Source organism: Eretmochelys imbricata, chromosome 9 (assembly GCF_965152235.1).
Source record: "Eretmochelys imbricata isolate rEreImb1 chromosome 9, rEreImb1.hap1, whole genome shotgun sequence".
In the NCBI taxonomy this organism is placed as follows: Eukaryota; Metazoa; Chordata; order Testudines; family Cheloniidae; genus Eretmochelys; species Eretmochelys imbricata.
In genome coordinates this window covers 43,318,928-43,346,016 of record NC_135580.1, presented here as the reverse complement: position 1 = coordinate 43,346,016, position 27,089 = coordinate 43,318,928, and the positions used below count along the sequence as shown (strand labels likewise).

Genomic DNA, 27,089 nt, shown 5'->3' with positions numbered 1-27,089 from the left:
GCTGTGGAGGGGGTTGATCTGGATTCTCCTCCACTGCCTACCCAAAAAGAAGGGCTGCTGAAAGAACATGAAGGGACAAAGGAATTAACCCAAGGGAAAGGCAGGGGTGAGTCCAAACTGAGACAGGGGTCCAGTCTGTAAGAAAAATAATAGAAACTCTGAGCTACAGAAACTCTGCATCCTGCCTAAATTCAACATTTAGGGTGAGAAATTATATTTTGTAACCTGTTTCTTTAGTGAATCAAGCTTAATTTGCGTGTTTTTTTTTAAATTTGCTTAGTAATCTGCTTTGTTCTGTTTGCTATCCCTTATAATCACTTAAAATCTGCCTTTTGTAGTTAATAAATGTATTTCTTGTTGATAACATAACCCACTTTGTGCAATTCATATCTGCAGGGGGGACAAGAAGCTGTGCATCTCTCTCTCCACATTGAGGGAGAGGGCGAATTTTTAGGAGATTGCGCTGTGCAGATCTTTCTATACACCGCAAGACAGTATTATTTTGGGTTTGCACGTGAGTGCTGGATGAATCCTCTTACACAGAGCTGACTTCAGTCTGTGTCTGCAGCTGGGTGTGGCTCTACCTGTGTGCATATGCTGCAAGAGGCTGGAAAGCCTAATTCAGGAAAACCGGTAGAGGCAATCCAGGCTGGTGGAGCAGGAGGGGCTCAGTGAAACTCCAGTACATCAGGTGGCATCCCAGATGTGTGCGGGGGTCATTGTCACACACATATTTCCATGCTTCAAAGCGATGCTGGGAGGATAAAGTGGTGTTCAGATACTACAGTGAGGGGGGGGCATAAGAACCTGAGATGAACAGGATCACATCAGGTGGCCAAAATCCAGGAGGGAGCATATCCAGCATCTTTCAAGCCAGCAGTAAATAGCGTTGTAGTTAAGGTTGCTTCACTACTGTTCAAACAATGTCTTAGGCCACATCCATGCACCTCTAGCACTCCTGCTCCATGTTATCGCTCTGCACTTCTCACTAGCATCACTGCAAATGGGACATGACTGAATTCGGCCCTTTGTGAATAGTTTTTTTTAGTGGATTCTTCCTGTTCTCTTTCATTGTACCACAAATGGTGGATTAAAGTGGTTTGGAAGGGCTTGGTTTTGCTTTAAAAAAATCTGGTATTTCTTTATACCATTTTTGTATATGGTTCTATACCCCATCTACAATGTTAAAAGGTATGAAGAGGAGAAAATTTTAGTCTAATATTAACATTTATCAAAAAAAGACTTTGGGCCAGATCCTCAGCTAGTGTAAATTAACATAGCTCCATTGATTTCAATGACTCTGAAGTTGCAATTTTCTAATCACACTTCCTTTTTGCCAGATTACCCTTCTTTTCCAGGCATCTACCAGCACAAACATATATGGCAAACAGTCCTGGAGATAGATTTCACTGAAGCTACACTGAGGTATATCTACTGAGGACCTAGCCCTTACACTTTCTCAAGCGTAGCATTTTCATTTCACAGCACTCATTTAACTCCATGTTTGCGGAGAACAAAGGGAAGACTGTGCCAATGTCCTGCTACTTAGACTTGAACTAAGTGGAAATGAACATGTAGATGTAAAAGTAGCCCTTTTCAAAAGTAAAAGGACTTTGTCAGGGTCCCTATGTGCATGGATGGCTTGCAACAACAACAACAACAAAAAAGCTGGCTTTGCACATCACCCATGTCAGAGATGTGGGTTTTCAAGTGCTCTAAGGAGTTCAAGCTATTTGGGGGACCTGAAAGGCTCTCTCAGGTAACGTCCAGCTTCTGTATGCTGCTTTGATGTGCCCCTAAGAATGAGGAATCTTAATATGGAGATGTGTGTGAGGTTTTTAATTTGGAAATATCCCTTCTATAAACTAGAAAATCTTGCTAGACTTTACCTTTATTAATATTATCTAAGATTTTTCAAACCTAGGAGCCTAAACTTAGGCTCCTGGGTCCTTATTTTGGTATTTGGAAATTCAGGCCACTTATTTAAAGTGTTGGACATCCAACAACTCCCACATGGGTTTCATATTAACAGCAGCATAGTAATATTTATATTTATTGACTCTCCAGATACCCTCTAGAATTCTATATCTTTCAAAGTTTTCCATAAGCCAATACTTAGTTAAATAGAAAAGGTCTGTAGACGTTAGGGAATTTGTGAGAATTTGATCCATTTCTTGTGCATAGTACACAAAACATATTTTCTAATTGCAAACATGGATGTGTAAATATAAGTTTTATTCTCCTCCTCACTATGCACACTTAACCCCCAGTAGCACTAATGGGAATTATGCATGCATAATGAGTGGAAAATAGACCCTTCATGAATAGGGCCCTTGTTGATATAATGAATACATTTAACCATTAATGTTTCGGGATGTGCTGAACTATCCTGCAAAGCTACTATGACCTATCTGATACTGTGAGATCGTGAATGTGGATTTCTGAAATTCGTTTTTTGTTTTTAAAAGGACTCAACACAAGTACACCAAAATGAGGGACCTGTGCTACACTGCTCTACCCTGAAAAGGACGGCTTTCCAGAATGGTTTGTCATATGTATTTTGTGCAGGAAGAACCCTAGAAAAGCTGTGGTCGGGGAATAATTAGAGAAATACAACATCAAGAAGGGCCCAATTCAGTCCTCAGAAGCATATATACAGTTTCCATAGATTTCAATAGAAACCCCATGGAAATATAAAAACACTGAATAGAAGTTATACTGTACACTCAGAAAAACGATTGGTGAAGCAGTAAAGTGAGAATGTTCATTAATGAAGACTTTTGCTGGAACAACTTGCTCTCTGCTGCAGCCGTGGAGTCACTATGGAATTGCCTGACTACAGGTGTCAGCTAAATTAGAGATCAAAATGCAAAACATAGCATCTGGGGACCTTACAGGTATTAATGACACTTCCTGAAGGGTTCAGAGTCCATAAAATAATGAATATATTTACTAGCATCATCTATGAGAAATCTAGAATTCTTCCAATATTTTGAGTGCTTTGTGTAGTCTTCAAACAAGAACTCTAAAATTTCAAATGAGAAGCTTCTCTATACATGAATTATGCATGCATGAATAAACTGAAAATATAATCAATTTGGTACCCTCTTTTAAAACTGATCTTCCAAAATAAGCAAATTAGATGCAATCTTATTTTAATTAACACATCGGGTGGACAGTGCTTACCCAAAATCTGACATGGGGTTGCAGCATTTTGTATTACTACTTTGTCAAACATGGACAATGAGCCTGGTGCTGTACAGTACAAGAAATAAAGGCACTTCCTGCCCCAAGTAGCTTCAACTTTGCATGCCATACCGTGTGTAAGATCCCTGGATCAGGGACCATGTCATCTTGTGTGTTTGTATAGCACCTAACACGATGGGGTCTCCAATTGATTGGGCCTTTGGGTGATATTACAATGTTGAATCATAAAATAATAGTGCCACGGAACACCCTATATGACTTTCCATGGCCAAAAAGCATAAGAATGATACATTTACCACAAAAAGCTGAAACCTCTATTACTGCATTGCAGTAAGAGTCTAGTATATTGTACCTCTGAGCTATAAAATTTATAGCCCTGTGATGTAATGGTTAGGCAAATGGACTGTGTGACTCACTGTGTAGCCTTGAACAAGTATTAACCTCCTTGGCTCGACTTCCTTCTCTGTAAAATGGGAATAACAATACTTTCCTTACCTCCCTTGCAGGGGTGTTTTAAAGATTAATGGTTGCTAAATACTGAGGACATGTAAAGTGCTAATCTGGGTACCATTATTATTACAAAAAATGTTTAAATCTAGCTCAAGGTTAACCTAACTATTGGATGAAAAATGACCATGTTTTCCTAAATGATCTGCAAACCACCATACACCCTTTCCATTGCTGGAGTTGCAGTGAGAGACCAATGTTTGTAAATGGCACTTGATCAGAGAAGTTTCATCACACTTATGCCTGAATTAGCTAGCCTTCTGGATTGAGCTCTTGGTCTGGCGCTATAGCTGCTTCAGAAAAAATCCAAACATAAAATATTATGCAGAAACATTTTGCAATTTTAATTTAAGCATTTCCCCCACTCCCAAAACAGCATGTGTCCACAAGTGCTTAGCAGGAAGTGGTGACAATCTGTTGCTTCAGTTGTCTTTATCCACAGAAAAGATAACTTGTTATATATTCGCAAAAAGAAAAGGAGTATTTGTGGCACCTTAGAGACTAACCAATTTATTTGGGCATATGCTTTTGTGAGCTACAGCTCACTTCATCGGATGCATAGCTTTCATGAGCTACAGCTCACTTCATCGGATGCATACAGTATGCATCCGATGAAGTGAGCTGTAGCTCATGAAAGCTTATGCCCAAATAAATTGGTTAGTCACTAAGGTGCCACAAGTACTCCTTTTCTTTTTGCGAATACAGACTAACACGGCTGTTACTCTGAAACTTGTTATATATTAGGTGAGGCATGCATATAATTTCATCTAGTGGTGCTTCCTACAGAAAGTACTCTATATAATATGAATGAAACGTATTACATCTAAAGAGGTATTCAGAGAACATATAATATGTAAACCAGGATGATTCAATCACATTAAACGAGGATGTCTAATCAAACCGACTGACAAGACTGAAAGACTGGGCATAAATTCTCAGTGTGTCACAGACTTGGCTGCTGTTAAGAAATTAATTCTGATCTATCAAAATACATTTTCCCATAGAAGCAGATGCTGTGCTATATACTGATAAATGAGGAGTATCTAATGAAGTATTATTAAGCATATGCCTTTTTTCATGTCATTTTATGCTTTCATGTAATGGGGATCTAATTAAAGTCTTTGCAATACACTGAATTTTGTCTAAGGGTTTTATACACATTTTTACAGATAAGAGAAAAATCTGCTGTATTGTATAGAGTACATTTCACATATATCTTCATTTCTATGATCCTCATCTTCATGCTAGCTTATATGATTAATTCTTATAAAAGCTCTTACTAATTTTGATTTTATTGATTTACATACCGCCTATTACTATGGAAGCTTTGTTTCCATTTATCATGTTAATCCCTTTTTATTAGCTCTGCCCTTTTGGAGAAAACCTATTACTATAAATAGAAAGAGGGCTAAAGTCTTACTGTACTGTCTGTAGATAAAAAAAAAAACAAAAAATCACTCCTAACATTTCCTACCATTGTTACCACCGGTTCAACTTCCGCCATGGGAATGCTAGTGTAGAAAGAACTCTAGATAGTCATCAGCTTTTTAAAGGACCATGTTGTGCAACCTTGGTTTTCAGTAAACTTGTTCTGAGTACACTATTGGAATCACTAGATCTTAGGAGAAACAAAATAAATAAGCTCAACAGAATCTTCCCAGCTGAGATAGTGGCTCTGTGGCTTCTATCTCCGATAGGTAGTAGATAGATTTCTTCATAGGTTGAGCTGATCCTATCAAGTTGTTATTAAAGACTCTGTGGGAATTCTTCCAACATCTGGACAATATACAGTACCTACCTGTTTTAAGTAGTTGTTAAGCATCTAGAACAAAGGACTGGAGTCCAGTGTCTATAGATATGTCATTCTTGGACAGGATGGACTTGAAGTTATCTGCTGTAACTGTTCCTGGAAAAGGAGCTGGATCTGACAGAGAAGTTCCATCTAATCAAAGACATGAAGCCTAGATATGTCCAATCTTCATCTGAAGAAGCAGAGAAATTTGGCTCAAGAAATATGCAAACCTGACAGGACTAGCTGCTCCTACAGAACTGTCTACATTCCCTTTGTAACTTTTTGGAGGCGAGCAGGGAATCTGTTCTTTTCCCACCATTTCAACAACTGCCTTAACCAGAGGCTTGCTTCCACAGTAGATAGGTGCAGCCATTAACTGCTTGGCTTGAGAGTCAACCTTCCATGACTTGAGCCTAAGCAGAAAATCAAGCTGCAAACTGGAAAAGACAGGCTTCAGAAACAAAGGGCACAAAGACTGATATCTTCTGCAAAATGGGTGTGGACCTTCTGTGCAAGTTCATCTATACATGAGAAATTGGCTCTTGTGAGGCATACTGCTGGTGTGAAAGCAGTAAGTTACAGTGCTCTCATGCATTTTTACATTAAGAAATGTATTCTCACATCCCCTAGGTTCTTTGGCTAGAAATGTCCCACAGAAGGGATTATCACATCTTTCATTAGAAAGGTAAGAACAGCACCTCTCAACCTCACCCCCTGGTTAGTAAAAGAGAAAGACCACTTGATTAGCTTTCATGCACTGACTAGAACCTCTGGGTTTCCCTACTAACTGAGCAATCCCACACAGCTTCTAGGTCTGCTTGAAGTGTTGAATATAAACGGATACAAAGTCCCTTTTCTGAACCTGAAGAGAAATACTATCTAGTCATTCAGCTGCCTTCCTTGGTTTTCTTACCCCTTTTTCTTTCAGTTGCTCTTGCTCAGGTTGAATGTCCAGGCTGGTGGTCTATTTTTAATCATGATCTCCAGATATTAATGAGGATATGGGTAGATGCTATGGATATCATCCCCTGAACAGCCATGCTTAAATTCAGAAAGTGCTCCTTTCTTAAAACCCAAAGTATACCTGCAGAAGAATGAGGAACTTGCTTTCCTATTGGTTTTGAGATGGAATTTCAAAGGAATCTAAGGAAGTTTATAGATTCCAAGGCCAGAACAGATCATTGTGATCATCTAGCATCCTGTATAAAACAGGCCATAGAACTTACCCAGAATAATTCCTAGAGCTGATCTTCTAGAAAAACATCTTAATTTAAAAATTGTTAGTGATGGAGAATCACCATGACTATTGGTAACATGTTCCAGAGATTAATTATGCTCACTATACAAAATGTACACTCCATTTCTAGACTGCATTTGTCTATCTTCAACTTACATACATTGAATCATGTTAAATGTTTCTCTGCTAGAATGAGTGAAGAGCCCATTTTAAAATATTTGTTCCCATGTAGGTACTTATAGACTGTAATGAAGTCACCACTTAACCATCTCTTTGTTAAACTAAATAGATTGAGCTCCCTGAGGCTCTCAGGCATGTTTTCCAATCTTTTAATAATTTCTGTGGCTCTTCTCTGAACCCTCTCCAATTGATCAACGTCCTTGATAGGACCCCAACTCCATTGAAAGGCAATAAATTAATAAATAAAGCCTAATTACTTCATTTTATAGAATTTTTTGAAGAATTTTTATAACTCAGAGTATGGACTTGAACTATGGGACCATTTGCTCTTTTCTTTTTGTAACACTGGGAACTTGCCAAATTCCTCAGCTTCTGCTAAAGTTGAGGAAGATGAACCTGAGGATAAAAGGGACAGCATAAATCCAATATAACAAGAGGAGGATTAATTTCCTTTATTATGTTTAGAGGAGAGTCTGATCTGAATCACTAAAACAGAGTCACTTTTTGTTAACCTGAACCAAATGTTCATACAAAAGTCACAGAGGATATTGCTGTTTTCCTGAGGCTCAGGGATAGGAGGCTGGAGACTTCCATCTGTCTGTGGCACACCAATTCCATCTTGATGAGAAACTAAGCAAATATAAACAGATTCTCTGCTTATGGATTGCACCTGGAGGGTGGGGAGGGCATTACAGAGTGGGTAGCTGGTCCCATATGGGCTAGAAATTTATAAGAGGTGGGGGAAGCAGAGGGAGAGAAGGGAAAATATTGCCACTAGCAGGAGTCCTGCCTGTTTCTACAACAAACCTGGTGAGATTCATACTTCTAGTGGAAGGTTGGAACCTGAAGACCTGTGAAATGCTAGCTGAGAAGAGTAATGGAGGGAGCGTCACTGATCCCAGGAGCTGCAGGCTGCTGAAGGGCAGTCATTCTGAAGCAGCAGAGAAGCAGGTGCAGTAGCAGCAATCTGAAGCAGACTGCTGAGGCCTCTGGAATAACTGCTGCCTTACCTGAGCTGTCTTCCCTCTGAGTGGGGAAATTGGGGGATGGGAGGACCTCAGATTCATCCTCCCATTGATCAGAGATCTAGTCTAATCTTTGGCTGCTATGGAGGTGGGGGCACAAAGAAGGAATTTGCTGGAGGAATGAAGAGACCTCAGCAGACACCCTGCCAGCCAGCTAGCTCTATCTTGATCTTTTATAGCTGCTTTACCTCTGCAGAGCTCAGAGCACTTCACCAAAGATGTATCATTATCCCCATTTTACAGTGGGAAAAACTGAAGCACAGAGCAACTTGCTCACAGTCACCCAGGAGGACAGCAGCAGAGCTGGGAATAGAAGCCAGGTCTAGTGAGACCCAGTTCAGAGCTTTATCAACTATTGCACGAGTCTGGTCCAGAATCCGTGCCTTAAACCACTAGGAAGAAGCCAAGTGTGTATCTAGTGTACATGTGAATTTCATATACTCTAGGAAAAGGGGACATACTGTACAACAAAGCACCATCCAGGAGCTTTGGCTAGCCAACTGGAATTGCAGAGATTTTCTGCAGAAAACCATGAGATCATGTAAGCAAACAGAAAGGAAAGATTTATAAAATTCACCTAAAACTTCTGCATCATTTCTAAGCATTAATGGAATCAGGCTTCAGCACCAGCCACAACTCCTCATATACAACCCTGGTACAACGCTATTGATTTCAGTGGCACTATATCACTGATTAATTGAACGCATGGGATCACAGAGTCATAGATTAGGATTGGAAGAGACCTCAGGACCATCTCGACCAACCCCCTGCGCAAAGCAGGAGCCCAACTAGTATCAAATATCCGAGTTAGGAGCAAACTTGAATATAAATTACGATTCAGAACAGATCATTTCAGTCACTCATTCTGATGTGGCAAAGCTTTCCAGGGCCAATGAAATGAGTACATTTTGCATCTGGCATACGCCAGTTATGAGTGACTGGCAGAATGCTGCTGTGAGCAAAATGTGTTTCAGTACCACGCCTTTAGCGGTGGGTATTACACAGTTCTAATTAAGATGAGAGAAATAAAGAGCTGAGCAGTAATAAAAGGAGCAAACAGGAAAATAAAGCAGTGCATGACCCATTTTATAATAAAAAAAGGTATGTTAAATGGATATTCTCAGACAGCTCCTGCTTAACTCAATGGACGCTTTGTCACAGATTTCACTTGGAACTGATGCAGTGCAATATGCATACTGTAGCAGCAAGTAGTTATTGATAGGAATCTATGTATTTCTTATAGCTATTCAGAAAGAGAATCAGTTTTTATGTGAATGCATAAAGTAAATTGTTAACTCATGCCTGATCTTGCTGTTGGATACTCAGTGTATATCCATGGTAATAGACTAATTTACCAATGTAAAGGTCTGAGATCAGGCTCAGAAGGGTAAAGAAGTTGTAATTAGGACAAATACCAGTCCATGAGCATGGGCAGGGCAACCTGTGTATGTTAGAAGTAATAGAGAAATAAGAGTAAGCATGACAAGGAAGATATTTAGATACTCCTTCACAACGGGCAGGAAGGCAGCCATTTGGGAGGTAACAAATTATTGGAGTAACTATCCCTCCAAAGGTATTTTTCATGAATAGGATATAGATTTAGAGTCCATTTCTTCCAACCTTACTCACACTGTGCAGTACTTTTTCTGGGAATCACCCCAGTGAAATCAATGGGACTATTTCTGTAACAACATGCTAGTCAACAAGATTAAAGGAGACAAAAGTGAGCCTTTGGAGAGGAAGGATGTTCTTGCGGTTAGGGGACTGAACTAGGCATCAGGAGATCTGGCTTCTGTTTCTGACTGTGCCACCACCTCATTGTGTGAAAGTAGGCATGTTGCTTACCTTTTGCCTCAGTTTCCCAACCTGTAAAATTGGAAGAATACCACCTCACAAGGGTGCCGTGAGGCTAAAGATATTAGTGTTCAGGTGACATGCAGATACTATGATGCTTAGCTTCACAGAAAAGCTTATAAATATGGGAATGTTAAACACTGCATATGTGCAAATGGAATTTAAAAATAAATTCCTAGTCTCACAATATATCATTTACTAGCAGCCCCAGATGTGGAGGGTTTGAGTACCTTGTGGTGTCTAAGTATCGGATTTGAAATATCTTGATCCCCTGGAATCATAGGCTCTTCATTCAAATTTTTAGAAGCACAAATTGAATCAATTCCACTGGTAACAGGGAAAACATCCCAACCTTCCCTCAGTTTGGAGTAATTGGAATAAGAGGCTCCTGAAAATCCCCAACAGCTCCCTTTAGAATAGGACTAGTGCAGGTCATTGCAAGCGAGTCTTTCAGATGACATCTTAAAAACAGAAGCCCTCTCTGCAGTGAATGGCCCTTAAGGAGATCAAGACATTTTTCATAAGGTAGTGGTTTGCTCAGATGTCCCTGGCCAAAAATTTCCCTTCTCCACACTATTGTGCAGCATGCAAGCGCTCTTCTTCTAATCTACATGTAACTGAATTTCAGTCAGGAAGCGACTTGTGTGTGTACTGCATTTACTGTATAAGGCCATCTCTGCAGACTTACACCCAGCTGAGGAGTTCCACTGAAGTCATTGAACAGGAACTACAATTAATTACTTCAGTGGAGCTACACCCATTTATACTGCCTGAGGATCTGGCCCATAGTCTGGAAAGTGCTTTAGGATATAAAAAATTATTTAAAAAATTATTATAAAAAATTATTATAAAAAAATTTATTATTAGTTTAACAGGCACCACCTATAGAAGGAAAATAGCTCCCCCTAGGCATCCTACACCCTCCCTCAGCCTGATATGCAAAGGTGCATCTCAGATTTCTAAGTGCTATTCTAGTCTATTAGGTTCTTGTACTGCCCTCAGCACTATAGTATCTGAGCACCTTCCTGTAGTATGTTAAGCAACGTGACTAACCTCTGTCACATGGGTCATATTCCTTCTCCTATCTTCCCCGCAGGGAGTAAATTGTGTGTACAGTGAAATATTTTGTTTTGGTGGTGGGATCTGGAGGGAAAAGGAGGAATGTTGACATCACACTTCTTTGGGCAGGTAGGGTTCTCCCTTCTGCTGGTAGGGAATGTTTGATAACCCAAATATGGCAGGACTGAGCCCATATATTACATCTGTTTACAAGCTTCATAAAAAACATGTAACAGTAAAAGTGACACAGTTGCCTCTTACTGAGATGATCCTTCCCTCAACTGAACTGTAAAGTCCATCACATCATACCTCCGCTGTGATGCCTACAAGAAATCAGCCAACTACAGCTGGCCAGGTCAGAGGGAGACAAAATTTATTTTAAAAAGCAAAAAACAAAAAAAAGCCATTCAGATGATTCAGAACTATCCAATTGTGCACACAGGGCATGATCCAAAGCCACTGAAGTCAGAGGGAACTCTTTCCATTGGCTTCAATACATGTTGGATCAGGCCCTCAGCAAGCCTTTATAACTGCATGACCTTCCTACTGTTCCTCTCACCTCACCCCTTTCCCTCCTAGTGTGCATTACCCTCTGCTGTGTACAGTCTAATTAGATTGTAAACTCTTTGCAAAAGGGACTTTTTCATCTTGTGTTCATACAGCGCCTAATACAATGAGGCCTGCAATTCTGACTGAGGCCTGAAAGTGCTACCACAATACGAACGACAAACAATAAAAGAAAGAGCTGGTCACTGTAAAAATAATTTGTGGTTTCCTGCCAGGGGGAAGAAAACCCCACAACCATAAAGGTAACCAAATGAAGAACTGATGTACTGGAAAACACTAATACTTAATTAAGAGGACACAAGATAGAAGGCATTATAGCCTGACAACAGATATTGTTAAGCGGTGGAGTTGGGAACACTTAATGCACAGAGAAGATCAATATTGCCCTTTGTGCACTTCTTCCCTCCCCCTACTTAATTAAAGGGAAACCTCCATGTCAGCCAAAGTTTAAAAGCACATTAACTTTTAAACATCTGTAGCTATTCTCTTCTTTACGTCATTTATTTTTGAGAGTTTGCTAGTCAATACGAACATTCTACGTGAAAGTAGCACACTATGAAGACTACCTTTCCTCTAAAAAATCACGACAGATTACTACTTGACAGTACACTGAGAAATCTAACTTCACCATGCACACCATCAGGCCATCTCTTCCTTCTGAACACATGCCCTTTCTCCCTTGTTTTGTCTACGATAGTAGGAGTTTCGCAAGAGAATGGAAAACAAACAAACACACAGGCAAGCTTTCCATTAATTTTGGAGAGTTTCTTTCAGAAACAGCTTTTTAATTTCTACCCACAGAGACAGTCATCCACCAGCTTGTAAGCTCTCTGAAATACTTAGGGGTTAGATCAGAGGGAGGCAAACTACAGCCCACGGGCCACATCCGGCCCACGGGACCGTCCTGCCCAGTCCTTGAGCTAGCCCCAGGCCTCTCCCCTGTTGTCCCCCTGCCCCCGCAGCCTCAGCTCACTGTGCCGCCAGCTCCTGCTGGGCAGCGCTGAGGCGTGGCTGGCTCTAGCTGGGTGGCGTGGCTGCCAGTCCTGCTGCTCTAAACGGCATGGGGGCGGGAAGTGTGGGGGGGGTTGGATAAGGGACAAGGGGTCCCAGGGGGCAGTCAGGGGGAGGTTGGATGGGGTGGAGGTTCCATGGGGGGGGCAGTAAGGGGACGGGGGGTTGGATAGGCGTGGGAGTCCTAGGGGGCGAGGATGTGGATAGGGGTTGGGGCAGTCAGGTGACAGGGGGGTTGGATAGAGGGTGGCATCCTGGGGGATGATTAGGGGCAGGGGGTCCCAGAAGTGGATGGTCAGGGGACAAGGAGCAGGGTGGGGTTGGATGGGTAGGGGATTCTGAAGGGGGCAGGGCCAGGCTGTTCGGGGAGGCACAGCCTTCCCCACCTGGCCTTCCATACAGTTTCAGCACCGCGATGTGGCCCTCAGGCCAAAAAGTTTGCCCACCCCGGGTTAGATAGTTCCATGCATAGCTGAGATGTAAGACACCCCACCCCTTACCACTCTGGGCCTTCCCAGGTTGTAACTCCGGTCACAGCATGAAGAACAGATGCCACTTGACCGATACTTCCCATTGTGGACAATTGGGTGGGAAAGGGAGCAGAGGAGTGAGGAGCCTTGACTCTGTGCCCACCAGCCAAAGAGTAGATTCCTATCACACAGGGGGAAGAAGCTGCTCCACAAAATGGGGTGAAGCAACTTATTCTCCTCCCTAGAGCATACAGGGAGTAAGGAAAGAATTAGAGTGTTCCAGGTCACAATTAATTCATTGGTCTGCTTCTGGGGTGGTGCAGATATAAGCCACCTTTTATATGGGACAGATGGGAAAGTCACAATCTAGCACTAGGGAAACAGAGGTATAAGAAATGCTTCTTTTGCAAAAATAACCTGGCATATTTTAGGAAGCAAGAAAACAGGTTGTGTCCAGACAAGTCTCATCACACATTTCATTAGCTTTTATACGTATCCCTCAGACCCTTTTGTAGTGCCTACCTACTCCTGGTGTCTACTATTTTTAGCACAAGAGACTACTAAAATAGCTCAGGTTTTCAAAACACTGCTCCTATGAATCTCTTTGTGTCACAAGAACTTTTATCCACAGATCTCAAAGTGCTTTACAAGGAGAAGGAAATGACCCCCTGCACTGATTCCACACAGTGGGTTACAAACACATGACTTGCAATAACGGAACAGTCCATCTGGTCTAGTATTCTCTCTATGAGAGTGGCCAGCACCAGCAGCCTGATCCAAACCCCAAGATTATGGGAGTCTTTCCACTTCAATGGGCTTTGGATCAGACCCCAAAAGATTTAGAGAAAGGGATAAAAAACAAAACAAAAAAACCCAACCTAAGCGGACATTTATGCAATTGCATGTCTATAGCCTTAATCACTTCCTAACCATAGGCAGTTAATATTTGACTTATGACCTGAAACACCAGGGTTGACAGTCCTGATGCCTTTTGATCCTAGCTCTTTGAATTATATTCTTAAAACATAGGCATGCTATAGTCATAGATATAAGTGTCCAGATAGATAGATGATAATTCATATAAGTATTTAACCATTGACGCTACAAAACTCTTTGCCTCTGCAATATCCGGTGATGATGAGTTCCACAGGTTAATTATGGACTGTGTATAAGAGGTATCTTTTAATAGGTTTGTTCTTTAATTGTGTGCAAAGCTAAATAGAAACACCTGACCAATCTTTTCCATACCATTCATTAATGTACATGGGATAAATATTACAGATACAATATTAGCGATGTAAAAGCTAGGTTCTGTTTATTATTCTATACCTCCATGTTGCCTCTTATTCACCTCTCTAAACAAAACAGTCCTAACCTTTTCCCCAATTCATCTTGCCTCTGAATTAGAAAATTACCATGCATCTGTTTAGAGAAAGCAAAGAAAAAAAATCAAACTTTACTTTATACTTGATAAGAGCTCCCTGTTGACTCCATTATGCATCCATTTTATATGTAAGGGATTCTGGAAAATGTTGCAGTCTTAAGTCTTTCCCAGACATCACAACATTTTTTTTGAAAGTTAAAAAACGCGGTGATGAATAGGAAATTCTCAGATCTTGTTTTCATACCATTTTAGTGAAATCCGATGTATGGAGACAATCAATGAACTATATTAGCACACTTTTTTTAAAAAAAAGTACTAGCAAAAGCACAGCTGCTACTTCTAATTATAAAAAAAGAGTTGCCTTTGATTTTAATATGTGCCAAATGTATCCAGTTTTGTCCTACCTATGATCTAGTTAAAAACTGGTGCTATAAAATTTTCCACTTTGCATGAATGTAGCCGCAAAACTGTATGGGTCAAATTCTCCAGTGAAGTTAGGTCAGGAGATAATTTGGCCCTATAAACCTAAACCACTCCTAGCCATGCGGCATGGTGCAATGTATGTCCTCTTCTGTGGCAGGGACCCAAGAGACTTTAGAAGTCTTCTCAGATCCAGAGAGCCACAGTGATTTACTGAGTTCTGAGATTTGTTGCAATAACAACTTCTTGGAAAGTAAACACAGGAGTGTAAAATGGAACTGGAAAGAGCAGAGCACTAAGACTTGTCAAGGATAAAGAGTATCTAGTATCCTTAGCTATGAGGGAAATTTGAAAACATTTCTCTGTTTTGTTCCCTGTCTTCAATCTTTCTCAGACATCCAAAAAAGTTGATGTTTTTGTTTTGTATTTAAAAGCCACATGGACCACAACAGTCAGACACTCTCAGATGCTTTTCTGAAGGGAACTTTCTAAGGGAGGTGGGAAAAGAGATCTCCACAGTGAAAATGAGTCATGAAACTTTGTCGCAAAAATGTACATACATTTAAGTTTTAGTTGGCACTGTTTCCCCCATTTGGCCTATGATCGCTGCCCTTTCCTCCACTGAGAAAAATGCATGGGGCTGGCATTATCTGCCCAACTTTGCCCCTAACCTGTGCAAGGGTGACTAAGAGAAAAGTTCAACCAGTTCTTAAAGGGGACACTATCCCCAAATGCGTTCATGTCTCTGAACTATTTGCAGGAAAGTTCATCTGCTGTTGTCCGCATCTATTTAAACTCCATTGCATCCTCCCACCCTCCTTCTCTCTGGCTTGGGGACTTTAGGTCTCCCCCTTGTCTTGATGTTGATCTGGGTGCTGGTTAGCCTCTGTCCAGATTTCCAAAGAAGTTTCCTTTAGGTTTTAAAGCGTGTCCAGGCGGGAAAACTTCAGAGCCCCTGCTCCCAAAGGAGCCTGGTGCAAACGCGGGGTGGCTGGGGAGGGGGAAAGGATTAAGAGGACAGTACTGACCAGCAGTGGGCACATCGGGAACCAGCTTGAGGGGGCCGATCTGCCGGATCTGAAACGCCGTCCTCACTTCGTGGCAGCTAGGAGACTTGACTGCAGAGACCCCGCCGCACAGCCCAGCAGCCGCCGCCGCCGCAGCGAGCAGCAAGAGCCCGAAACGCTGCCGGCTCAAGACCCCAGGGCTCCTGTCACCGGCCATTTCCACATTCCCCCCGGGGGCAGAGCCAAGCCAGGGACCGCAGCGCGCCCCCCGCTAATCAGTGCCCAGGAGCGGGACCGGCCCCTGGCGAAGTTGCGAGCCGCAGGAGACTGGGAGGGTCTTAGTCCGCTCGGGCACCGAGCGCTGCTGCCTCCGAACGCCGGCACCAGCTGAGCAGCCTCGCACGTCCGAACCCCGCGACCAGCTGCGCTCGCGTTCCCGCCGCCTGCCTTCAGGGAGGGCGCCGGGCGCTCTTGCTGTTGCAGCCCAGCCCCGCTCGCTAGGCAGGGTCTGGGAGGGGAGCAGCGGATCTGCTCATTGGCTTGTGCTATAATTAGACTTAAAAAAAAAATCTGGAGGGAGTCTCCTTTAAAGCCGCACTGTCTGCAGCTAGTGGGCAAGCTCGCCGCCAGCCCAGCCCGCTCGCTCGCTGTGTTAGCCACCCCGGGGAGTCCCCACCCCACCCCGCGCTGAGCGTGCACAATGGGCCGCAGAGCGACTCGAGGCTGAGCGACACGCCCTGCACTGCAACGCCCAGTTGGCCCAGGTCTGTCAGAAAGCCAGGGTACCCAAACGCGGGCCACGGGGAGAGAAAGCACTAGAGAGGACATTGTGTAAAGAGTTGTCACTTTGGATGGGCTATCACCAGCAGGAGAGTGAATTTGTGTGGGGGGGTGGAGGGTGAGAAAACCTGGATTTGTGCTGGAAATGGCCTAACCTGATGCTCACTTTAGATAAGCTATTACCAGCAGGACAGTGGGGTGGGAGGAGGTATTGTTTCATATTCTCTGTGTATATATAAAGTCTGCTGCAGTTTCCACGGTATGCATCTGATGAAGTGAGCTGTAGCTCACGAAAGCTCATGCTCAAATAAATTGGTTAGTCTCTAAGGTGCCACAAGGACTCCTTTTCTTTTTGCGAATACAGACTAACACGGCTGTTACTCTGAATCCCGCCACACCGAAACCCACGGCAGATCTGCTGGGCTTCAGTGCGGCAAGGATCCCACCGTCGGGGTTATCCTTCCTGGGGGCTGGGAGCTGGGCAGAATCTGTGCGAAAGGGACGCTACTAAACCCAATAGCAGGAGAAAGGGAAACGCACTCAGGCCAGACTTGTAAAGCTCTCTGTACACTGGGTAGAGAGATACCCCAGGAGTAAGGAGCGCTTTGACAAGGCAGCCTGGTCCTCTGTAAGGCAAGGGACTTTGAGGAAGGAGTGGGAGCCCACGTGTCGTGGCACTGCCACTGACTTCCTGGGTGGCCCTCAGTCAGCCACTTCACCACTTTCTGCCTCAGCTTCCAGAATTACCATAATCGACTTGAAACTTAAAATCTGTGCCAAGCACTCTGAGATCCTCAGCTGGAAGGAACTCTGAAAAAAACCAAAATATTTAGTATTGTTTATGTATAAGTTTTGCTTGATCCCATGCAAAATGCATGGCACTCAGATATAAGGATGGGGCTATATAACCATCTAGATAGCTCCACTTCAAACCAGGCCAAAGTCTGACTCCTGAGTTCCACTTTAATTTAACTTCAGAGTTCCAGGGGTGGGGGCACAAATCCACCTGAACAGACAAAAGGGATGGGGGGAGGGGGCAGGAGGAAGGCTTTCTGGTCTTCAGAGTCACTGGAACTTTTAAAAAAAATTTGCAAAGTGATACATGGAATAACATCTGACAGCCTCTGTGGCTTATAAAACCCCAGCTATACCATACAGGTATCAGGGACCTTTGAGTAGGATCAATTTACAGCAGGGTTTCCAGAGATGGGGAATCCATACTAAAAGGAACACGTTCCCCAGGGGAATGTAATGCCTGGTTCCCAAGGAAAATAGATGTAAAGAAGAGGGAGGAAATAGTGTTTAATGACATCACTAGATTTAAAAACAACAACAACAAAAACCTAAGCTCAGTAGGCTGGAAAATCCTGGGTGAGTTTGCTTGTTTTATATTCCAAAAATCCATATAGAGGACATTGAATGCCAAAGGAGAGTCCTCAGGAAACAGTTTATAATAATGACCAATAGACACTATTGTAGACAGGAGTACCTTTAATTTCACACTCAGGAAATCCATACATTTCTCTCTACTGCTAATAGTCAGTTCTTGCAATAACTCAGTAGCCATTTAAATTCTATTGCAATTATATAGTTTCTCAAGCAAAACAACATTGAGAGTACATTGCAAACCCATTTGGTGCTTTAGATGATTCCTGGAGGCATTAAAAACACATAAACCAATAAATCTGCCTGCAAATGTATCAAGTGTCAGGAAGGGCTTTTCCTGCTAAAGGTACATATCCATTTATAAATTTGTTAAAACAGAGTTTACATGCTGACTGTGTTACCAAAAAAAACTATTTTTTTGTTTGGGGTCCTGATCCCATATTACCTATACAGGCAGAAAACTTCCAATCCCCCTGCTATTTGCCAGACACGCTGAGAAAGATTCTGTGTGTTTCTGAAGAGCTGCACTGTTGAAGGTGCAGCCCAAGTGCAGTGAGAAGGTGGCTACTGTGTGAAAGAGACCCTAGCATAAGTCAGAGAAGCCCTAGCCAAGCATTATAGCTACTCCCCTTCTCAACCCCTAGTCTGGGTCTTGTAAGGTGATGCAGCATAGACCCTGTGTTATCCCTATGCTGCTCCTGGTCTGGAGGACTTTCCCCCAGCCCCTTGTGGCCTCTATGCATCACTGGAGAGTATTGGGGCTTTACATTCCCATACATGACTTCTCTTTGCCTGGGACCCTAGTGTGCAGTAGCAAGTTCCACTGCCATTGTGGTTTTCTGTAGGCTTTGCTCAGGTTGCAGGAGTTGCCCCACAGTGTTCTGCACCCGTGAAAATGTTTAGGTATTCCCAAAGCACCAAAAGAAAAAAAAAAGCCAGTAATTTGAGCTAATTTGCATGACCATGCATGCAGAGCATGTTATAAACTAGAAGAACTAGCTTTGTTTGAGGCCATTATGTTTGATTTTTTTTAAAATAACTTGTAACTCTCAATAAGCTTTTAATGCTCTGAAGGAACAATAGGGGAGCCCACCTGTAGCTAATTTAACCTTTATAAATTCCCATAGGTGGTAATGAAAGACTGAGCAGCTTAATACCGTAGATCAGTTGTCTTTGTTATATTTCAAAGGTGAGGAGTGCAGATCCTCTGAGTTTTTTGCCTTTATTAACTTTTTCCATCAAGTCAGTTATAGATTTATTCTTACCAATTTGATTTAAAACACTTATCATGCAAACTAAAATCAAGTAAGAAAAAGAATGGCTCAACCACTTAAATGACCCTAGCCACATGAGAAAAGCTTGGGTTACCCCTCAGTTCTGAGCTCCAATTATTATTTATTTGAATTGTAGTAGCTCTAAGAGGCCCCAGTTGGGGATCAGGACCTCATATTATGAAAAGAATTTGCAATCTAAGGCCCCAGGGCTGTAAACACATATGCACATGCTTAATTTTAACATGGGAGTAGTTCCATTGCCTTCAGTGGAATTGCTCTCATGCTTAAGTGCTTGCAGGATCGAGGCCTAGATATAAGATGAGAGACAACAGGTGGATACAAAAAACAGACAGCAGAGCAGGAAGTAACAGTGAAATAATTATTAGCATAATAACCTGGGGTCACATCCACCACATCCACCAGGTTATTATCAAGTGTGTGGGTTTATGAACCCAAGGAAAAAGCAACGAGTTAACCAGTGTTACATTTTGTTTAACTTTGGGACTGATCCCTAGAAACCTTATTCAGGCAATGTTCACATTGATTTCAATGGGAGTTCTGCCAGAAAAAAAAGATGACAGGATGATGGATCTGTCCAATAATTTACTTGACAAATAACAGCATTATTTGCCATATACAAACTCTATGAATAGTGTCTGATCATTTCTATTTAAGAGCCTGAGGCATCTAATTCCATGGAATTTTTGCCATTGTCTTCCAAGTTGGTCAGTGACAGAAATGACTAACTGTTTTCTAATGTGGCTGTTAATCAAGATGCCACATATTCATATGCTGAGACTGTTTTTGGTCTTTTTCTGGGTGTGTCAAATAGCTTGGTCTCGATACATATTTTCTAAATGCATTCTCATTTTGTTATAATAAAGCCATCCCATCATAACATATTACTATTAAACCACAAAAAATACTGTTAAGAGCCTGAATTACGCACATAAAGACAAAGAAAATTCAGAGCTGGAGTTACAACTATATGTCGTCTGGGTTATTACAGTACATAAATTGTGAATACACATTCAAGTTTCTGAAAGCTTTGTAATAACCAAGCAGAATAAGGTGAATTAAAGATGGTCCATTTTGGATATCTATATTTAGTTTTACATCTGAATTTCTTTTCTCTGCAGATAAAAAACAGTCCACACACATTATATGAATGTAGCTTTTTGCCACTGATTTAAATTGTATTTTTAAATAATAAAATAGTATGCCAATTTTTATAGTAGATGAACATTTCCTGGGCAATATTTAGACCTCGTAGACCATCATTAGGTTCACTGTCTGAAGACATATAACTATGTAATTGACAAATTGAAAACAAATATACAATGCCATTAGTCTATGTGCATACTAGTTGGATGGTGATAATCATCAGCATTAATAAATACTATCGTGTAATATGTGCTGATATATTTTAATTTTTGCTCTCATTTACACTGATGCAGAGCCATTAAAGCCACTGAATTTATGTCAGTGGAACAGCCAACATTATATGCTCCATGTCATATTATTTTGTTGCTAGTCTAACAATAAGTCTCAATGAGTGTTTACAACAATAGTCTATCATATTGGTGCTTAAATACTGAAGTGATTGATGCCTTACAAATCATAGATTTGCCTTTGCAATATGCTAATCATTACTGTGAGATGCTGAGGAACCTCAGTTCTCACTGACTCTGAGGGTGGACTGAGGGTGCTCAACACTTCACAGGTGTTTCAAGATAGAGCCCAAATAACTTCGGCTCTGATCTGGCAAAGCACTTCCATGCGTGATCACCTTTGAGCACAGGAGTAGGGACACTGCCTCACAGGGAGTACTCCGGCGCTTAAAGCTAGGTGCTTTTCTGGATTAGAGCCATAGATAATATAAACAGATATTTAACCAAGCAATTTACATGACATTCTGGCTACTCTGCAGCCGTTTGCTTGGAACTATCACAATTCACCTCGTCAATGGATATTCTTGTTTTTTGTGTAATGCATATTTACTGAGTTAACCACAAAGCATTATAGCACAGAGTATCAGATCAACCCTTAGTACAAAGAACAGCAATATGAATATATGAAAACAGTCCATTCTGGCCCTGATCCTGAATTGCCTGAGCATCTAAGATGACTAGTGATCTCATTGGGAACTTTGAATATGCAAGACAGGATCAGGATCAGGTTCTGCATGTCCATGGACTCAGTCATACTCCTATTAAAGATACTGGGAGTTTTGTCAAGGATTTCAGTGAAAGCAGGATCAGTTCCCATACATTAAAAACATTAAAGGTAGGCATCAATTCTGAGACAGGCTCCAGCTGTGGTGGACCCCTGAATCTTCAGTGGGATGGATTCTGAGTGGGCATGGGAGTCTGTCCATGCTGGTTTAGTTGGGGGATCAGGCCCTTAATGTGCATTAGCCAGTCCATAAAACTGAATAACCTAACCACTTATTTTATTTTTGGAGGCCCACAGTTCAACAAGATGAGCATCGGAGTGGTCCCACTGACTTCGGTGAGACGCTAAAAGTAAAGCACCTGCAGAAGTACCTTGCTGAATCAGGGCCTGAACACCAAAAGAGCGAACACCACAGGCAAATGTTCACATAAAAACAGCCGAAGATGTCTTTGGGCTTGTCTACGTGGAGAGTTAATGCATGGTAAGCCTCGGTGGGCCCTGCAACCACACTAAAATATGTATACATCAAAGCTCACTATGGAACTTTTAGTGAGTCAGAGCAAGGTCCATACGGCCAGTTAGTGTGAAGCAAGCTGGTGCAATGTAGGCACACACCTCGGCTTGCTGCACACTAAGTCTCCATTTAGACAAGCCCTTTGACCTCAAAGAAGTACTAAAACTTCGTTTGTAACCAGCAGTAAGCTTGATACATTTTTCTTTTTCCATTTCTATAATTTACAGTAAGCAAGGATTTTTAGGGGAAAACCCCCCAAAGTTATATATATTTTCTGGAGGTGAATCAGAGGGCCATGTTTCAATTAAGGATAAATTTTAAGACTGAGTTCTAAACTTCTCAAAATGGACTTTTCAATATTAAAAGCACTCAATCGTAAGATCATCCTTAACTATATCAAGGCTAGCAAGCACTGCTCAAATGTTGTGTCTGGTAATTTACTAGAAGTTTTCTATCCTGTCAAAAATGATGAACGTCATGAAATTCTAACAGAACAAAAAAACTGTCGTGCTCTTTTGGCTAGGGATTCCATTACCTTCTCTTCTCATTTACCTTCAATACTTCTGTGAGCATAATGGAAATAAGTGTTTCCATAACATGAATTGTTTCCTGTGCTGTATGAATTCCACATGGAAAAATGTGCACAGTCCTTTTTGATGGTCAAAACATAGTGTTACTGTGTTCTCATATTATTCAGGGGATACTTTCCCTTTACTGGGCATTACCAGACCAACCTGTCCAAATGCTTGCATGAAGAGCAGCTTTTGCACTTACACCTTTTTGAGGTTAAGAAAAATCAGTGCCTGAAAGGCACAGGTCTTAGCTATTCAGTAAGGCTCATATGTTCTATTTAGACCACCACCAACAAAAATCTATGAAAGAAATTCTAACAGTAAAAAAACCCAGCAAAAGCCAGGACATCCTCTTATTAAGCTTAAGACTAAAAGCCTGGCCTTGTGCTCCAAACTAAGGGCCAAATTTCTTCTCAGTGGAGCTGGCCCAAGGCACATGCTATGTGTGGTGCTGCACAGAGCTCCACTTTGTCACCATTCACCTATTATCTCCTTCTGTGTGACCCTCCACACACATATCCTCCAAGGTGAACATGAAGATTCAGCTTTCCTGTGCCAAATTCCCCTACCAGCTGCCAGAACATTTCCTCCCTGGTCCCACAGTGCCAAGCAATTGGGGCAGTTGGATGGTGGATGCTGAAAAAGAAGGAAGGGCTACAAAGCAAGAAGGGAACAAGACTTTTCCTGGAACAGTCTGAATTGCATTAGGTTGGCATGTACTGAGACAAGCAAAGGGACTGGGTACTCCATATGGTGGAGGGAAGTGTTTGTGACAGCCAATGAAGATTTATTGTCTTGATTGCAAACAGGCAAAGGTGAGATAGACGAGGAGAATGTATGTTTACAAAGTCCTTCATCTCTGGGTCACCACTTATCTCCCCCCTGTTGCTAGTGACCAAAGGACATTATCACCTGACGGTCCATGGGTGGTCTGTGTGAAACAAGTTGGGGATCTGAGTCTAGTCACCAGCAGAAGAGTGCTTATGTCACAGAAACACCATCCCAAGGGGTACTCTGGTTGCAAGTCTCATGAGAGATGCCAGGGACTTAATGGCCATGGTCACTGAGCCACCTTCTCAGCCAAAACATGGGTGTCAGTCAGAGCTGAGCTGCAATGCATGTGTAGATTTGGGAAGGGAACATAGTAAATAAATAGGAGTTCAGTCGCAAGTGTTACTGGTCTGTTCTATTCAGGTTCTTAAGCTGCCCCTGGTACTGTGGTATCCAAGCACCAATAAGCATTAATAAAACCATGGGCCTTGTCCTACACCTTTTATTCACATGGGCTAGATGCTGATTCCTTTCCTCTTGTTGAATAGCACCTTATTGTTTGAATAGTCCCACTGAAGTCACTGAGAGTACTTGTGGAATATGGGGCTATACAACATGAGTAAAAGTATCTGAATCTGACCCATGTTCATTTTCATTTACTTCGATGGGACTAATCATATGAATAAGGGAGACAGGAATGGTCCTCATAGGGAGATAAATCACTGACCAACTGTGATTCTTCCAGAAATTCCCCCTCCTACAGACAGCACTACTGAGAATGGTATTATAGATGGGGCAAATTGGTATATTAGTAGTGAATACTGTATTATCATTTTAAGTACATCCTCCCCTAAGACACAGTTCTTGATGGAATCACTTCCCGTGAGCTCCAAATTCAATATTTAACTGAACTAAAAAATGTAAAGGGAAACATACATCTGTGTTGTTCATTGATCTCAGGAAGCACACATACTGACATATGGTACCATATTGAATATGTCATTTTTAACCACAGGACAATTTAACCCTAAATGTACATGATAAAAATCTGTCTCACATTTCTGATAGCCTATAAAACAAATGAATGGCTTTTTATTCCCTCCCCCCCCCCGCCCCCAAGTAGTAAAATAATTGGTTCCTATTACAGGGAAATTGCAGCACATTGGGATTAGTTTGTTTGAAGTTGTTTATGAAGTAGCTAAGCATGTAAAACCGACTGATTTTTCTAAAGAAAATATTGCTCCTAAACCAGGTGCCTGTTGCATTAAGGAAATTCACCATCTAAATTATTAATCCCTAAAAAAAATTAAAAGATGGCATAACACAACAGAAGTGCAAATAGCTTCATAATATTTGTAATAGCTTTTTCTGGCAGAACAAAATGCTCTAACTTTCATTTGTCAAGCTGGACACTCAGAAAAGGGGGTTTTTCACAATGTGTCAGAATTTGAATTTAATTAAAACTAATTGCTTGGTGTACTGTAAGTGATGCACTGAATTTTCAAATAGCTCTGTTACCATGGGATGGATTTACTCAGTGCTTGGTCGCTCCCATGCTGAATTCTTTTTTTGCCTTAGTTGTATTGTTTGAGTTGTTTGTCTTTCCTCTAGCTTTTTACATTATGCAGAAGGTCATCAGTACTGCAAGGTTCATAGTTAGGATCAACACTTTATTATCAACATATGATGGAAACTCTTCCTAGGAGATAATTAGGTTATTGAGATAAATGAGCACACTTGAAATTTCATATTCCTGCTCACACTAGAAACCAACTTTCGGCTCTCATTTTGATTCTTAGCAAAACGGTACTTGTCTACTATTCCAAATGAATGTACTTAGTGAATGGTAGTGTGTTGTGCATCAAATTAGCATATGACCTGTGCTAAAGTAGATCTCTGTCTGCAGACAGTAGTAGTAGATCTATAAGCATGGATGTGATCCAACCACTAGAGGGAAACAGAGAGAGAGAGAGAATGAACATCATGACCCTACCAGGTTAGTTGCCAATGCACTCTTGTATGCAGTGGCAGAATCCCATCACAAGCCGACATCAATGCATGAGCATTAGTGGGTATGAGTTTGCTCTCCTTTCTAGTTTTCTTCTTAAACATCTGGAAAGGATTTAAAGCCAGGTTTCTAGGATTGCTGCGGGCTCAAGTCAATACATTTAAATACCTTATATCTGCTTAAGTGATTACATTTTTTGGCATGAGGACATGCCATTATAAATTATCCCTTACACTCTACACTAGTCCAGTTTCCAGGGGTCTAACCTTGCCTATACCCACTGAGTACTAGCTTTGCTTATGCTCCATGCATAGAGGATGATTCTGTTTCAACTTGACTCCACAGAGATCACCTGGACAAAACACCCAAGCTTATTGTAGGGAGACCTGTGAATTGTTTTATTCTTTTAGGGTGGTGGGTTGCATTACAATAAAGAATGCTAGTTTGAGTTTCAGACCAGTGTTTACTGGTTACAGTCTGCTGAAAAAATTAAATCATACTGATTCACATGTAGAAACATGCAGAGCTTCACAAAGTTGATCAAACTTCAAGCTGTTTGTTTCATGATACCCCTAGTTAATTACATAATGAAGGACAGTGACAGACTGATGGCCTGGAGGTTGGAGTCTCAGAGCAGGACTGGTACAAATAAATGCTGAAAAATGCCCAGGAAATGTGCTAGTCAAATATTAACACATAGTTGTCGAAAATAAAATCCTTATAAAATATACATGTAGGGAAGAGTTTGTTCTAATTAGTATTCAATTTTGTTGATTTTAAACAAAGTACTGCTGCATCTAAAACACGCAATATTTGCAAAAGAACTTATTGGGGGAGAAATCTGCACCTTCGGGGAAACCAGTGAATACTTTTGTTTTCACTGAACGAAGAAAAATTCAAAATCAAATTCTGTGATACTGGTGTAACTTCACTGTCTTCACATTTTTCCTCTAGTCACAACAGTGCTTACCCCATTAGCCTTAAATGAGCTTGCACAACTGTCACTGACAGTATAACCTGAAGACAATAGGTGTAATACAGATAAATCTGCGTATTTTAGGCCATGATTTGGCCTGCAGAACCTTTACTATTGTTTATGATGCACAAGATGGAAACGTTCCAGCACGACTGTCACAGCCCTGGGGTGAGTTTCCACCACTGCCAGTTCAAAATTGTATCTTTTTACTTGCAATCTGAGAAAATGTGATCCAGAAATCAGTGAGAAACAGTATATGTGGAACCCCATAATGCCATTTGTACTGAGAAGAATTGCACTTTACAACTTACTTCTTCTGGCTAGCCTTCTACTAACCATCATCTCCTGCTTTCTTGCCTTCCACACAAATATAAAACAAACAGCACAAAATGGTGTTATAAACCCACCATTAAAAACCTGGAACTGAAAAATGTTAGCCAACCTGAAATGCAAGTCTCGTGATTTTTTTAAACCTAAGTACTCAACCTAAATATTCCTGCTGGGCTTGCTCACAACAGGAAAGCCAGAGATGTCAATGGGATTTTTCACAGAAGTAAAGTAAATGGGATTTGACCCTTGAGCCCCAATCCTGCATTGGGATCCACTATCTCATCACAAAAAGAAAAAGAGTACTTGTGGCACCTTAGAGACTAACAAATTTATTTGAGTGTAAGCTTTCGTGAGCTACAGCTCCGATGAAGTGAGCTGTAGCTCACGAAAGCTCATGCTCAAATAAATTTGTTAGTCTCTAAGGTGCCACAAGTACTCCTTTTCTTTTTGCGGATACAGACTAACACAGCTGCTACTCTGAAACCTATCTCATCACAGACTCCCATGGAGTCCTCCTGACTTTAATGAGACTTTGCACCATTGCAGGGGTCTATGCAAGCAGATCTTGGCTTAGGAATGGGGC

General features: G+C 41.5%; 1 protein-coding gene across 1 annotated transcript in view; it reads right to left on the bottom strand.

Annotated features, from left to right (window-relative positions):
* LOC144270318 (glypican-5-like) overlaps nt 1-15,937 on the bottom strand; it is a 599,436-nt gene extending 583,499 nt beyond the window's left edge. The window contains exon 1 of the mRNA XM_077826708.1: nt 15,742-15,937. Coding sequence (XP_077682834.1) covers nt 15,742-15,937 — 196 coding nt within the window. The remainder of the gene's footprint in view (nt 1-15,741) is intronic.
* Nucleotides 15,938-27,089: the final 11,152 nt, after the last annotated feature.